General features: G+C 41.2%; 1 protein-coding gene across 3 annotated transcripts; it reads right to left on the bottom strand.

The window, feature by feature from the left end:
• Positions 1–153: 153 nt before the first annotated feature.
• On the bottom strand, positions 154–15,368 carry LGALS8 (galectin 8). Of its 3 annotated transcripts, XM_039569874.1 has the most exons (10): positions 15,242–15,368; positions 13,186–13,395; positions 9,313–9,401; positions 8,514–8,724; positions 7,747–7,863; positions 5,964–6,020; positions 5,864–5,890; positions 4,408–4,496; positions 1,888–2,053; positions 154–1,424 (listed from the first exon to the last, which is right to left on the bottom strand). In XM_039569874.1, the coding sequence occupies exons 2-10, from the start codon at positions 13,297–13,299 to the stop codon at positions 1,275–1,277; spliced, it is 1,020 nt and encodes a 339-aa protein (XP_039425808.1). In that variant the 5' UTR covers positions 13,300–13,395; positions 15,242–15,368; the 3' UTR covers positions 154–1,274. The 3 variants fall into 3 exon arrangements, with proteins under 3 accessions (XP_039425808.1, XP_039425809.1, XP_039425810.1); XM_039569875.1 differs by lacking the exon at positions 5,864–5,890; XM_039569876.1 differs by lacking the exon at positions 5,964–6,020 and having other exon boundaries at positions 15,242–15,364.
• Positions 15,369–15,687: the final 319 nt, after the last annotated feature.

Below are 15,687 nucleotides of genomic sequence, written 5' to 3'. Positions count from 1 at the left end.
CTCAGGTTAACTGGTCTGTGGATCAATTCCTTGATGGGGAAATGGTTCTCCAGTCAGGGTTGCTTTGCCAACTTGGAGATACTGGTAAGACAATAAGCAAAACAAAATAGACCAAAAAGGGATCATAGCTACTTAACTACACTTGGAGAAAAGCAGAGTTCACATATGTTTTTATTGGTACTTTTTATACATTAAATCTGGTCATTTAAAGTCTTTCAGTGTACATCTTATTCTTGAAATTGCTTCAGTTTAGCAGTCTTAAGATATACAGGGACATCTTTCAGGTGTGTATTGATAAACAGTAGTAACTTATTTTTAAAAAGAATATAAAAAGACTGACATTTGTATGGAAAACTGAATAGGAACAGCTTATTTCACATATATAGTATTTTAATACAAGACTGAAAAAGGATTCATTCTCTAGTCCACTGCTGAGTAGTCAAGTGCCCTCTCAGCTGAAACCCTACCTGGACTATCTGGATTCACACATATTTTAAAAATGAAACCCACAAACATCTACTTCAGACCCTAAGGATTCTTAACCCAGTCAGGTGCCACTTCAGATCAAACAAGCTTTCAAAAGTTCACATAATTGAAACCAGCTAAATCACTTTCCATGTTTCACTTTGGAAAACTAAAAGGTAGAAATCTTGGGCCCTTGTAAGCAGGAGGTGACACAACCATAGGTGTCAGAGAATGTGCTATTGCAGCAGCAGGCTAAGAAATAAGATGAAACTCCTTGCCTTTTTCCAGAAGTTACAGGTCAACTGTTTGCCTAATCCAGCCTCACTGTAAAGGTTATAGGTGCTAACATAAATTAGGACATAGAAAATTACAATCCATAGCTCTATCTTAAATAAATAATGAACATCCCTTTTGAGGTGGATAACTGTATCTTTGGATCCTATTTCAGTCTCATTTCTACTTCACAAGATCGAATGTATGGTATTGAGGAATGCCAAAAAATAGTTTAACTTAAACATACAGAGTGCAATTGTTACACACAGTATGATGCAGCATTTTCATATTGCTAGGTTCAATAATACAGGAGATTTATCTGAGCAAAACTTACTTTGCTTGCCAGGAAACTGTAAACTAGAGAAGGATTTAATCTTGCAGTTAGCATTTCTGGTACTTGCCTAACTCAGAGAGGCAAATGCAAAAGCCTAGATAGATTAAAGGCAGGCTCAGCACAAGTCAGCACCTGTTTGTGCTTGACAAGGAGGCACTGTCATTAGAAGAGGTTAATTTCTTTTAGTACTCATTGAAAAGAACTACCAGCTCCTCACATCTAACAAATGAACATCTCCCGTGACTTCCACTATGTTGATCTTTTCAAGCTGTTTAAAACGATGCTTGTACTCCAGAGTGTGAACACCATTAACAGCAACTTTGAACTGGTAGGCATCACAGAAAATAATCAGCTGGAAAGCAAGAAGAGAAATAGTTAACATTTAAGCTCAGGTAAGATGTGAAAAACAATCTGATGACCTGCCTAGACTTGGGTAAGACCTGTTTCTGTTACAGAGAATGTTTCATCCAAAAGCAACATTTAAAAACAAAAATGGAGCATCAATAAAATTCATAGAAGCAAACAATAACTTAAGTTGCAAGGGACCTGTAAGAATCATCAAGTCCAACTCAATTTAATTTAAATTTCCTCTGAGCACAGGTTGAATTTTTGCAACTACTTCAAAAGAAAACTGTTATTAAATAAAGACAAATCTCTGCTCTCTACAGTCCCATTTAATCCTGAGTATTTTCAAGACATGAAATGCAGGAATAGCAGTTTTATTTAAATCTGTATTAGTAATAGGACATTTAAGCACCAATGCTAATCCGTTTGGCAGATTTTCCCGTTTGATGCTATGCTTCAGTTAATCTTACCTCAAAGTACATCCCCCGACTGAAAGGGAAGTTAGCAATTTCCTTTTCTTCTTCTCCCCAGCTGTCATGAAGGTAGGAGTTTCTTACAAAAACTTTATTTTTCATTCGGGGATTCAGATGTAAAGCAATGTCCTTTGAGTCACTTGGTCTCAGATTTATTGCAAAGCTGGAAGATATTTTTTTAAAGTTTACTGCACCAAGGGTTTACAGACATGACACAGCAGTCCATGCCATTTACCAAGTCCTTAGCCAATACTCGGGCTGCTTGGGAGCCAGGGCTGTGATTCACCTGAAGAACCGAGCAAGCAGCCAGCCAGCATGCACTGGTCTCCTTTGCACAGAAACCTTTGCTGGAGGCAACAAATGTAGGATATGACCCTGCTAGATCCACTTCATCACTCACAGCTTTCTGTTCCTGACTCTGCAACAAGCTGCGGAGCCAAGAGCTGCTCCCCTACTGCACTAGGAAGCAGCATTCTCACAGGAACATACGGAGCTGCCTGCTCCCACATCTCCTTCACTCAGGGAATGGAGAGTGAGAGGCTTTGTTTTACCTAAAGACATTGTATTCCTTCTGCCAACAAACTGGTTGAACTCTAAAGAAAAGTTCAAGGATTCTCTTCATATATTTAAGACTGGTGGGACACCATGCATACAAAATGCTATTCTGTAGGCAGCAAAGCTCTGCCCAGGCTGAGTGAATACTCTGCCATCTCAGACATGTCCACAAAACAGGGCTCCTAAAGGGGAGGGAGCTCTGCAGAAGGGTGATCAAAGGGAACAGTCATTCAAATTCAAATGAATGCTTCAACCTGTCACAAAAACCTTACTTCATTTGAAGAAAAAAATATTCCCTCCCCACTCAAATTAGCTCCAGCTGTCAGACTGTCGCCCTCTTTTGAGAATTGTTCAGTCCAGATAGGAAATATAGCAACACTTCCAAACTGTGAAGTTCTTTTTTTCACCAAGAAAAAGAAACATCTACAACTGTGTGAGCTGAGTGAAATACATGAAATAACTTATAAACTCTATATAAATACTTAGGTTTAAAAGCACAAACATAAAAAGCAGACAATCTGCAGTCCTTTAACAGCCAAAAGCCTCTTCATGCTTATAAGCATTTGAGCACATTCAGCACTTGAGCACATTCAGCACTTGAAAAGTGCTAATAAACTTTTCAAGCCAAAAGAAGGAAAAGAAATGCTACTCTCTAAGTATTTATTATCCTATTAAATCTGAAGTCCATCCAAACTTTGTGGATAAGGATTCCAGACCGTGGATTCCAATATGAACTCCAAATGCTGTTCAGGGAAGAAATGTGCCCTGAGGAAATATGAGTGCAATACACACACACGCACAATGTGAAAAGTATGCTTCTCATTTGCTTCATTTTAAGGCATGTTTTTGCAGAGCCAAAACCACCCTTCAAGTAAAGGGCATGCTGAAGCACAGACACTTGCTCAGCTCCATTTTGACTGTGTTATGCTCCCCTCCTCCCTGGCCTTTTTTTCATGCTTGGAAAATGTCTTCTTTGCAAGCCATTGTTGCCAATTTGCTACCAAAATTATTGCTCATATTTCCCTATCAGCTTTCATGGAATCACAGAATGGCCTGGGTTGGCAGGGACCTTAAAGATCATTTTGTTCCAACCCTCTGCTGTGAGCAGGGACACCTTTCACCAGACCTGGTTGCTCAGGGCCCTATCCAACCTGGCCCTAAACATGGCCACAGATGGGGCATCCACAATTTCTTTGGCACCCTGTTCCAATGTTGCACCACCCTCACAGTGGATTTCTTCTTCATATCTAACCTAAACCTACACCTATTCTCTTATAGGTGGAAGCCATTCCCCCTTGTCTGTCACTACATGCTCTTGCAAATAGTCTCTCTCCATTTTTCTTATAGGCTCCCTTCATGTACTGGAAAGCCACAATTAGGTCTCCTCGAAGTACTTTTTTTCCCAGGCTGAAAAATCCCAATTTTCTTAGCTTTTTTTCTTAGGAGAGGTGCTCCATCCTTCTAATCACTCAGTTCATCACTCAGTTATTTTTAGTTAGGCACCATCATGCTTATACCAAGGAGGATTTTCAGAGAAATATTGTAACACACAGCATTTGAGCACACCAGCAACTCACCTCACTTCTGTATCACCTATTTGTGCCAGTTCCCTTACTCTTGGGTCTCTTTAGAATAAAAGCTGTCTCTGTACAGCTTCTATTCTATTTGCTCACACTTCCTGCACAATAGAAAGCCCTGAACAAACACACAAATTTGTGAATGACACAGATTTAGTAGGTAAGACACTCAGGTTTTACCTTCACTTTTCACAATGGAGCTGCTCTTTTAAGTCCTCTCTAAAGCGGTATCCTGCTGGTTCCTGAGGAAACTGCATTGAAGTTTCAGATGATACCAGATGCAAAGTTGCAAGTGAGTAAGGATATATAGAGGCAATGGAAAAGCCTACTCATTCTCAAGAATACCTCAGTTAAATAACAGAAAAAACCCATCAGTAACACATACCTCTTTGGGTTTTTATCAACTTCTCCTTTGATGGCAATTGTGCATCCTGGACGAAGTGCAGTATCAAGCTTCCCAACATAAGGAACACCCTGGAAGTACATCCCCAGTAAAAATTTTGACTGTGACTTACTTTTTTCAACATACAAGCTGGGCTTTACTACGGCAGGACGAAATCTGGCATACAATTGCAAATCTGCACTTACAGCTGAATTTATTCCTACCAGCATATTGAGGGATCCGAACACTATAGTGGAAAACTTACACTGAGATAAATACATCAGTGTTTTGAGCTTTAATTTAGACTACCACCTTGGGTTCAAAACATTATTTACAACTACTTCTGACACCATTAACAGTGGAAGGAGGGGAAGAAGGGGAAAGAAAAAAAAGAAAAAAAGTAAGCATGAAACTCCCTGTAATAGTTTAAATTCCTATCACATAATTATTCGGATTATACCTGACTTCTCATCTCTAAAAGTATCAGTTTTGCTTTCAAGAGTAAGGCTCATGCTAAGGTGTGTTGTTGTCCCATGGTTGCATAAGTACTAGAAGTAGGGTCACTAAGTGTTCTGTCCTGGCAGCAGTTCATAATGATAGTACAAGTATTTTATTCATCTTATTTTTTCATTGTATTAGAAGTTATTTTTATCAGGGAAAAGAAGGGAATAGAGAAGCACTTCGCTTTCATGTTTTTGCTGAAATCCACCACTTACAATACTGCATGTTATTTGGTTTTGAAAAAAAGACTGAAGAAGGCAGGCTGTCAAGTGACAAAGCATCTAAAATTATGGCACTCGCTGCAACTTCACCTTCTCCACAAATTCTATTTGTATATATTCCTGGATTTCAACCCCTTCTCAGTTTGAGTGTGGTCCTTACTCCAGTGTGGATACAGTCCACCTGCACACATTTTTGCAAAAAGATGAGCACTCACTCCACCTATACCACATTATATGCTATATGCATGTTAGCTGGGTGCAAGTTTCCACCCCTAAGGTTAAGGTTAATCCAGCTACCTAAAGTGTACACAAGGATCTGTTAGCAAGAAGAAGATGTAGCACACAGGTTCCAAGACACACGTTACCATAATATGACTGCAGAATACTTTTGCTTTGCAGGTACTCCCTAAGGCAGAGGAAACAAAGCATGCTTATCTGAAAAAAAAGTTTTGAATGTGACTTGGTCCTTTAAAACTTCAGGTGCTTCACTCTTTATTTCTTTATGGTTGTGGATGCTGTGTTTATCTTTTGGGTTTTCTAAATGATTTAACAACACTCTCATTTGTACTACCAGCAGAGAAGAGGATTACCCTTTACAAAATCTCACTGATGATCTTTCTCCAGTTGACTCTCAATTCCTTTTTTCTTGTCTTCTGTGCATGTCTTTTTATGAATAACTGAGGTATTTTTTATTTTTTTTACTCCACATTTGCCACAAATCTACAGGAGACACTTACCAATTGCGAACCATTTGGCATTTCCCCCTACAAAAGAAGAACATTATCTAGCTTATCAGACAACAGGGAGATTCATTCAACCTTTTACAAACATACGTACATTTTCTGTGCTTATCTTTGTTACTCCTAGAGATGATGGCTGAGAGCCTTGTAAAGACTGCAGAGAGAGAGATATTTAGGTGTCATTGCTAACATCATCTTTAACATATTGGTTTAGAACAATGTAAGGATCATCATGTTGAATCGTGAACTGTTAAGACGATAATCTAGGGCTATGTTAATGAAAAAGATAGCCTACAAACCCCTACAAACTACAGAAAAGTTCTGAAGATCAATTGCTGAAGCCAAATCTCTGGAGATTTCTGAAGATCACCTCATTACAGTTTGAACCTTTATTTAACAGTTCAGACTACTGTCAAGGCCTCAGCATCTGAGGGTACCCACAGAGTTTTCCTTGCTGGGATAGAAATACCAGTATGGCAGGTCCACACAGGGATTCTTGGGATTCTAAGCAGCCCCCTACATCCTTGTCCCTTTCTATGGGAAGGACAGATGAGCAACATGGCCATGCAGAGACAGTTCCAGCTAGCCTACCAGACTGTGTCCTCAGGTTGTTTATTTCAATATAAACCTCAAATCTCCTCCTCAGAAAAGTGTATCAAAGTAAAGACTAAGAGGAAAGAATCACCTTTCTCCATTCCTTTCTTCCACAAAGGATAGAGCATCAGCAGCCACATACTAAACCAAGTGTACGTTTTGTGCCTGGGTCAGAAACCAACCTAGAGCACCTGCTTGCCCTCAAGCACTTCTTGGAGTCAGTCCTCCAAGACCAGGATGCAGACAGCTTTTGCAGGAATATTATTCTGGCAACATGCTCAAGGCCAAGTGATGGGACCCATGAAAGTCTGTTTACAGGCTTTGCAGATGATCTTTAAACATAGTAGACCTATGTTTAAAGCTTAGACTTCATTACGTTCAGCTTTGCCTCCTACCAAAACAATTATTAGTCTGCTGACCTGAGTTAGACCTGATATTTGGCAGCAAGAGCCAAAAGCTTTGCCCACAATGTAGTGAAGATGGAGCAGAACAGACATAGAATATTCAACAGGAGTAGATAGGCTACCTTAGTGAGAGGCAGAAAAGGGAAAAGGCATTCACGTTCTGTATCTCCCTGGAATTTATCACCTCCAGTTTCTGGTCTAAAAGTCTAATTCTTCAGAACAAAAGGATCTCTCCTTCTGCCCAGGGAAAAACTCCCTGTTGGTTTACTATCAGTAGCAGAGCTGGCAGCTGAGAGGAGGCACAGCACAGACTTCACTTCAAATTCACTGCAGTTTGGTCCATGTACAAGTCAAGCTACAAAGTCTGAGAAAGAATACCTCTTCTTATCCCCATAAATGTACACTTCTGACTTCAATCAACAAACCAGTCCGTTTAGCAGGAAAAACAGGTCTATGTGCACAAGGAGTTCCAGCTGTCACTGATCTTGGCATTTCAATGCCAAGCAACAAGCTACAGCTATGGCTAAACTTGTCACTTAGAAGCACTGAATACTCAAGAGTTCATTCTGGAGCCTCTGCAATATTTGAAAAGTCTAATCCACTCCTAGACTAAGTATCCAATCAATTCTTATACCATCTGTCCTGTTAACTTTGTAAGCTGTAAACTTTAGTCACTTTCCTGCCCCTAGCTGCAAGACTGAAACAGGAAGACAGAAATCCTCATGAGACTCACATGCTGAAATGTGGGGAAACCAAAATCTCCTTACTAAAATTAGACTGTTTTGCTGCTTCTTCTTCCTTCCTTTTCACCACAAATCCTACTATGCAGTTTAGCAGGACAGAGAAAAGGAATCAAACAAGTCAGCTCTCTATACAACTTACCTTAGAAACAAACTCTATGGTTTTGATCTGCACCTTGCCATATATTCCAAGAGTATCTATTTTTTCAAGGCTAATTCTGTGGTTGTAGAGCACCAAGTGCTTTTTGTTTACCATCACCTAAAGAGACAAGAAACAAAACAGAAAAACTGTATTAAACATACACTACACCAGCCAGGTATCAAACTGGATGCACACGTCTTGGGTTTACACTGGTTTGGTACAGAAGCAACTCCATGAGTGTCCTAGAAATATCAGATCAACTAAGTTCAGCTCATCCGTGATTCAGTCTCTCTCTCCATCACTGTGAGGGAGATTTATTTGCCTACACTAAAATTTTCGTTTCACACCTTTGTTTCTAACACCTGGTCATTTACCAGTGTGGTATTACCAATGTAATAGAATCCGTTATTGCAGTCTAAGAGCAAGACAAATACACCTCACATGTCCCCTCCAAGAGGACTGTCCTACACTAGTCACAGAAGAGGTTTATCCCAAGATTAGCCCTTTGCACCTACAGAGGGAAGGGTGGAGCAGCCATTAGTCATGGCAGGAAGCTACTTGCCTACTCATCCAATTTAGAGGGAAGCAATACAAAATTAAAGGTCTGATTTAATTACCACCTCTTTAAAGAAAAGCTCTAAACTTTTCTGTAGTGATGATATACCTAGGTAACAGAGACACCTAGACCTCCCATATTTATTTCAATTATACAAAATACCTTTATTTTATTGGCCTGACAACTGGATGTAGATGAAGAACCGACCCACCTGGAATTTATCCTTTAAAATCATGATGACAATCTCAAATGACTTTCCTTTTTCAAAGGGCATCTCATAAGTGATCTCCTCCCAGCCCCACTTCTCCCTCTCCAGTGTGTTGCAAACAATGCAGCCAGACCTTTTGAAGCGAGGGTTGAAATGGAATGCCACGTCAGCTCGAGGCTTTATGCTGCTGCCACACTGTAAATCCACCTGGAACCTAATCATAAAAATCAGACAAACCACATTCAGCTCAGTCTCTCAAGATCTCACCTAAAAGCTCGGTACATTTGTGTTTTACTGTGGAGCCTCAGAACAGGCAGATACAGTGAATGTCATTGGATAAGAAAAAATCCCCAAACATTTGTCCTCCTCTCTTCCTACCTATTTGTGAAAGGTTCTCCCATGATTTAGTGCAGTGAATATAAATGTTTAAGTATTTATTTAATGGTCATCATTCATATCATGTAAACTCTTCACTGTGTTCACTACCTTCCCTCCCATCACCTTCAGCAGAATATATCAAATGAACCTCAGATAAAGTCAGGGAACAGAACCCCCTCATTGGGTACAAGCACTAGTCCATACCTCCTTAGCCCAGTTTAAGTTAATTCCTACACACTACACATTCAGTTATCAATTTTTTTAGTCTCAGATAACCCTTTAAGCCTGCATTCAATCTGATGCTATCACAAGGCTTTAGATCAAGCCTTTGTGCACCATCCTAAGTAGAACCCCTGGAAACATTTTATCCATTACATTCTTGCTCACATGGTGACACTGCAGAACATGACACCATAGCCACTACCTGTCTGCATCATCAGGAACAGTCCCATGTATCACAATCAGCTCTCCAGGAACAAGGCCACCATGTATCGTCCCAACATATGGAATGGCCTGGAAAAGGGAAGGACAAAAAAAGAAGAAAAAATTATTCCAATACCATTTTGTGATGGAGGCGAAAACCCAAATTAGTTTAAAAATTAGTATTCTAATCCTTAATTATACGATAATCTAGAACATTAAAAGAAACACAACCAGCTTTTAATATAAAAGAAACCACAACAGGAAGGGGAAATCTGGCATATGTTCCCCTATGAAAACCAAGCTTTTCAGATAAAATTAAAATTTCCATCCTCCATTCCCAGCTCTCAAATGAAGAGTCGTAATATGTTATTGCCTCACTATTCACAGAGCATAAAGAGGATTCACATCAAATTAGGTCATTCTCAAGGGCTGGCTATTATCAGCCCCTTCCTGGTACCAGGAGGCAATTTCCACAACCCTCCTGACCCCAGACTACAGGAGCTGCCTTTTTGCTTGTTCTTGCTCCATTATGGAAAACAGTAATAGGAAGACTATGTCACAGAATGTCTTCTTAGTAAAACTTACACAAACACAACAAAATACCTCATCCTGATCAGCTAAGAACTGCAAAGTGCACTGAAATAGCCCCGTTCAGGAGTCTGGGACTGTATGTTGTCTACAGTATGCAGTCTGGCTCAAAGCCTCACTATCTTTTCTTCCTTATCAATAGCTAGAGAAGGTAGCATATGGATGTTACACTGAACTGAAATGGCAGCATGGTGAGAGTTGTTAAGCCATTGGGAGGGATATGCCAGTTAAGACCCTGGCACAGCTCACTGGCAAAGACTCAGACATGCTGACAGAAGCCCTACTCTGGTCATCCAGCATTTCAGGAAATGGAAAGGGATGGGCAGCATTTTAACATTAAACCATGGAAGTTCCCAGGTGTCTAGCCCAAAAGCAAAGCAGTAAGTCTGCATCTCATCACATGTGCTTCAGATTGAAAAAGGAAGTAAATGGTAGAAAATGTTGCATTTGCTCTGGTTAACAGACAGGAAATTTTGCCAAGGTTGGTTTTGGTAGTTTGTAAGATTTTAGGATACCTTTGAAATGAAACAGCAATTGCAAACAAGAGTTCCAGTAATTTAACAACAAAAATAATGAACACATTGGAAATATTACTCTTGAATGGAATACTGGACTATAAAATGACAAGTTGAGATTATTTTAAAAATATATAGATCATTGCATGAAACAGGCAGATATGAAAAGGATATGTGTTTGCTGACACATACTCTTGGTAATCCGTGAGGAAAAGGGAAAGACAGCAAAAATTGTCTAAATCCAGAGTGTTGATCATTTCTGCCAGTAGATACACATCCTTTTCTGCCCGCTCTCCACTTCCCTTCTCAGCTACCCACCCACTGCATAAAACCTAATTCAGAGTCATCTTCTACATCAGGAAAAAAAAATAGAACTTGCTTCTCAAGAAAATTGTCAGGTTGTTTTAATTCTCATCATTTTTATTGGCTTTAGCAGGTGCAGTAGAAGAGGACCAAAATGTGAAATTGAGTGTTAAATGTGAAAGAAAAATGAAATCCCTTTGCTTACTGGTAGTGGTTTGGTTCCTTAAAACACAAGCTGCACACCCAGAAGATAATTTTTATTCAACTAAGAACAATAATAATAAAAAAGAAAAAGTGTATCTTGATTGTTCTCATTTTTACACTCTGCTCCTGAGGGGCAGCAGCTCTATTGCAATAAAGTAGTAAGTTACTGATTCAGTCTCCAAAGACAAATCAAAGAAACACACACAGGTCAGGGATACTGGGACTCAACCACTTTAGTGAAGCAAAGTTCTTTCTATACTCCTGAAAAGGAACTGTGGCAAAAGCACTTCTTTATATTCAAAAGGATGCATTTATTTAAAAGAAAAGGTGGCACATCAACTCTTCAGAAGCTCAGATGTGGAATCCAGAAGACCATATTAGAGCATTTTCTGGGTGCAATACTATAGACTTAATGAGACTTTGTCATCACAGAATGTGCCTGTAATTTCCTCATGTCTCAAGATGCTCTTCTACTTTTTCCTCCGTTATTAAGAATAATGCTTGTCACATGACATGATCTACTATCATCCTGTCTTTCTTCCAGATCGCCAAAACTTAGCTCTAAAGCCAACTGGTCAATGTCAACTGAGTTTGAGAGGTCTCAAAAATTATGTTCTTCCTAAAAGAAAATGCCAATTTTCATAAAACAAGAGGGCAGTTTATAGTCTTACAGAGGAAAGGACTGTGATAACAGCTTTTATCCAGCATGCTGGGCATCAGACAGCTACCCCACCCGATGGGACATTACATCATTTCTTGTTAGATGGGTGACATAAAGGGCATAAAGAGGAAAGCAGATTTTCTGGATGCTTGAGAACAGTAGAGTAATGAAGAAATACATCTCAGTCTCAAACCTGTAATAAAGCTCTGAAGTTTTGCTGCTAATGGAACAATGTACTGAAACAATGACATTTTCATAGCCTCCCCTGCTACAGAAGGGCTGAGGTTCTGGTCTCTCTAGCCCAATGCCTTGCTCAGAGCAAAGTCAGATAGAGCAGGTTGCTCACTGCCTTGTCTGGAGACTGCCCTGAGGTCATCAGCACAATGCCTCCATATTACAATCCCAAATACTCATTCTTTTTCCCCACAACAGGCTCTTGATCCCTAAGCTCTAGTTGAATTCTCCTGCTAAGTCTTTTAACTCATCATACTCATCAATCCCCTTGCAGCCACTCAATTTTGCTGGACTCTTAGCCTCTCTCTTACACTACTCATTTGTCCTAAACATCTCCTAATCCTTCTTTTCACATCTCCTCTCCCAGCAAGATCTCCATCTACCAACTTCCATCCTCTCTTTCCTTTCACACGTCTGTCCTTCCACCTTCTGGTTAATCATACAGCCTTCCTTCCTCTTCCAGCTGGGTTCTTGTGAAGGAGGTTGAAACTATTCCCCCATCATCCCTAACTCTATCCACTTTGCAAGCAGTGACCATATACTGGGAATAAACAATCAGATTCATTGAGGGCCCAAGAGTGTGACAGTGCAAAGCTGCAACAGACAAGAAGTCCTGTGCATGTCTCTGTTACTGTACATTCCCCATCAATACTTTACATGTTTTAGTATTTTGAAAGGGGTCTAGCACAGAATGATAAAAATGCTACTTCCTGCAGGTTCAAATGAACTACTTTTTTTAAGACACAACAAAAAACACAGCTCCAGGTCACCCCTTTAGGGTAAGCCAAAGTCAGGCTGCTGTCACAGATCATGAGAATGATAGAACTTTTCAGAGAAAGTTTCCAGACTCTGAGCTAGGCAAACAACATCCTGTCAAATGAAGTCTTTGCAATTGCTGAACCATGTCAGCTCAAGTCTTCCATAGAAAACAGAATTTATTAAAAATTAAGATATGAACTATGAAAAAAGATTCCAAGCTTAGTTGTTCAGACTGAAGTTACAGGCACCACAAAATAAACACTTTGTGAGACGTACCAGGCACCACCCATGTTTACAGAGAATTAGGAGTGAAAACACTTCTTATCATACTTTCACTTTCCAGCACATCTATGTAAGCTGCACATGAAAGAGGATTATCCTCCAAGGCTGACAGAACGTCTGTCCTTTTTTGGAAGTCCTGTCCATTTGCTTATAGCACAACTTCTAAACACCATCAGCTCTTCGTGTCACTTGTGACATTCTCCCTCAAACACCTGAGCGATGAAGAGCTCTCAGTAGCATCCCTCACTGTGCAAAACAGTACTATTGACATAAAAGAGCAAAGTCCCATTTCCCAAGGGAGGCATTGTTAACAGGACAGAGGAGTTACCGGGTTACTGATTGTCTTCTGTGATGTATCCAAAGGCAGTTTACAGATTTCTTTCTGTGGTGTATCCAAGGTCAGTTTACGCATTTCCTGCTGTGCTGCACCCAAGGATGTCATCTTCCCTCCTCCAGCTGAAGTCTGTCAGTTCTGTGTGGCCACTGCTGGAGTGTATTTAAAGAACTCACGGATCAGGCAACACCAAAGGAGGGATCCCTTCGAAAAAAACCCAAAAATTTTAATTAAAGAGAAACATGGTGACACAACATGAAGTGAAACCCTCCAAGGTACAACTATAAATACCACAAGAAATGATGCAAACATCTTTCCAGTAAATCTGCTGGAGTTTTGAAATATGAAATTAAAAGGCTTGCTTAAAGCACTAAGATGCCACACTGGTAAACAATGTAATCAGCAGCATGCTATCCCCAGATTTCCCATGGCAGACAAGCCTCAGTGGCTGACCTTGCCTTTTCCAGCTTTGTCTTACATAAAGTTAAGAAATACTAGGCAACGAGAAACAGAGGGTGTTTTATATTTCTTCTTCCAACACATAAAATCCCTGAACACCACAAGTAATTGCAGGAGTTTGTAAAACTTGAATTAAATGCACAACATTAATAAGAAATAAAGCTTGTGAGTATACTCAGCTATACTGCAACTTTTTTAGCAAATCCTTTAACAAAGTGACCAAAATTCAGGGCCCAATAGAAACTACTAAGTATAATTTCTGGCTTATTCTGGAGAAACAAGGTAGCATGTAAGCTGTGTGGTGATGACAGGCAAACAGGGAAAAAGTCAAAGGTGAGGGCTCTAGCAGCATTACTGTGTGACAACAGCAGGCAATGTCAGAAAGAAGAAAAAAAACCAGAAAAAACTCCGAAACAACACAAAACCAAGACCCCAAAGGTCTGTGGCTTGTGCCACAGGGGTTATTCTTCTGCAGTGATTAAACAACAGTGGTCCATTTTGCAATATCTGGCTTATCTTGTTGGAGATTTGGACTAGATGGGTATTAACTCACCCACTTAAGACCAGTATCTAGAATACAATTCAGAGAACATAAGGTGCCAACACTTTACAACTATTTTGTCCTTTGATCTTCTCATGGGACATTACCATTAATTCACTTTTGCCTGTGCACGCAAATTTTATTGATTTCATTTTTTTAAGGAGAAAATAAAGACCAAAGCAAACAATAATTTTGCCTTTACACTGTGAAGTCCAACAGCAGACCCCACGAAAATGAAACCTACAACCCAGCAGCCTGCTATCTGAACTTTCTGGGTGCGCAACAGCAATCTAGATCCTGCTAGGAGAGGATCCTGGCACAGGATCTTGGGAAGCCAGGTGGCACTGTGACAAAGTGATGAGTTAAGGGTTTTCTTGTTTGCCTATTAGTATTTTATTGACAAGGTCACAATAATGAAGGAAAGCTGCAAGTCAGGCTCTGTTTGTCAAAAGCAGGACAGGGAACTCCTGTATTCTTCTGTCAGAGGAACCACTATCAGTGTAGGTGTTACACCAAATCTGCAACACGGCAAGTTAAGGTTCCCTGAGTGTGCTTTGAGAACTGAGATACGTAGGCTGCCCTGTTATCTCACACATTGCAGGGGCTGGAAATATCTTCCACAGACACACAGGAAACTGTAGAGGCCAAAAAGCAGCTATTATGCTTCCCACTGGGACACAGAGAAAATGTGTCCTTCATGAGCTACCTCCATGAGGGTGACTCCGGCCAGTCCTTACAATCAAAGCGAGATTTTGCACCAACGCGAACAAGGCTTCTGCGAAGAGAATTACCGAGATGCCTTCTGGATATCTGCAAGCAATTAAAGTACAAAACACCGGCGGTGTCCCCCCATCCCCCGCTATAACCCCAACACTCCCAAACACTGGAAGGACACAGGATCACTTTCACCAAGCAACCTCGGCCACTTCAGTTTTACAACGACCCGAGGCATTCTCGGCTCCCCAGAGCCCCGTCGGGAGCAGCCCCTCTCCCCGACACGCACCGGGGCGGGAAGAGCCGCGTCCCTGCATTCTCCGCTCCCTCTCTTACCTGCAGGAAGCACCGCAGCGATCAGCAGCGCCCGCACAGCCGCGGGACGCACCCGCCCGGCGCCGCCATCGCCTCCGCTCCTGGCCCGGCCCCGGCCCGTCCCTCACGGCGGCTTCCGGCCCACGGTGACCTCCCCGCGGCCCCGCCCGCGCGGGGGCGGTCCCGGCGCCTCCTCCTGCAGCGGGCGGGGTGGGACTGACTCGGGAGGGCCCGGCCGCCGCGTGCCCTTGGGGCTGGGAATACGCCTTGGGAAGTAAATGCGGCTCTTTCCCCTGCGAGGCCTTCCCTTCCTCTGTGTCGTGCTTCCTCTGAAGGTCCCTTGTTGCAAGCCCAACCCCATCTCGTGACAACACACAACTCACACAGAATCACAGAATTGTTACGTTCTTTCCAACCCTCTGGTGATCATCAAGTCCATCCCCTCTGCCAAGGCAGGGTCACCTCGA

Source organism: Corvus cornix, chromosome 3, assembly GCF_000738735.6.
Source record: "Corvus cornix cornix isolate S_Up_H32 chromosome 3, ASM73873v5, whole genome shotgun sequence".
In the NCBI taxonomy this organism is placed as follows: Eukaryota; Metazoa; Chordata; class Aves; order Passeriformes; family Corvidae; genus Corvus; species Corvus cornix.
Note: the sequence above shows the minus strand (reverse complement) of the source record. Positions and strands in the feature narration are given on the sequence as shown.

What these genes read in the sequence shown, in the direction of transcription:
- LGALS8 (XM_039569874.1), bottom strand. Translation starts at nt 13,299, where the DNA reads ATGACATCCTTGGGTGCAGCACAGCAGGAAATGCGTAAACTGACCTTG. An exon ending in CAAAGATAAGCACAGAAAAT is followed by an intron (nt 5,891 to 5,963) that starts GTACGTATGTTT and finishes CTTCTTTTGTAG; the next exon opens with GGGGAAATGCCAAATGGTTC. An exon ending in GTTGATAAAAACCCAAAGAG is followed by an intron (nt 2,054 to 4,407) that starts GTATGTGTTACT and finishes AATATCTTCCAG; the next exon opens with CTTTGCAATAAATCTGAGAC.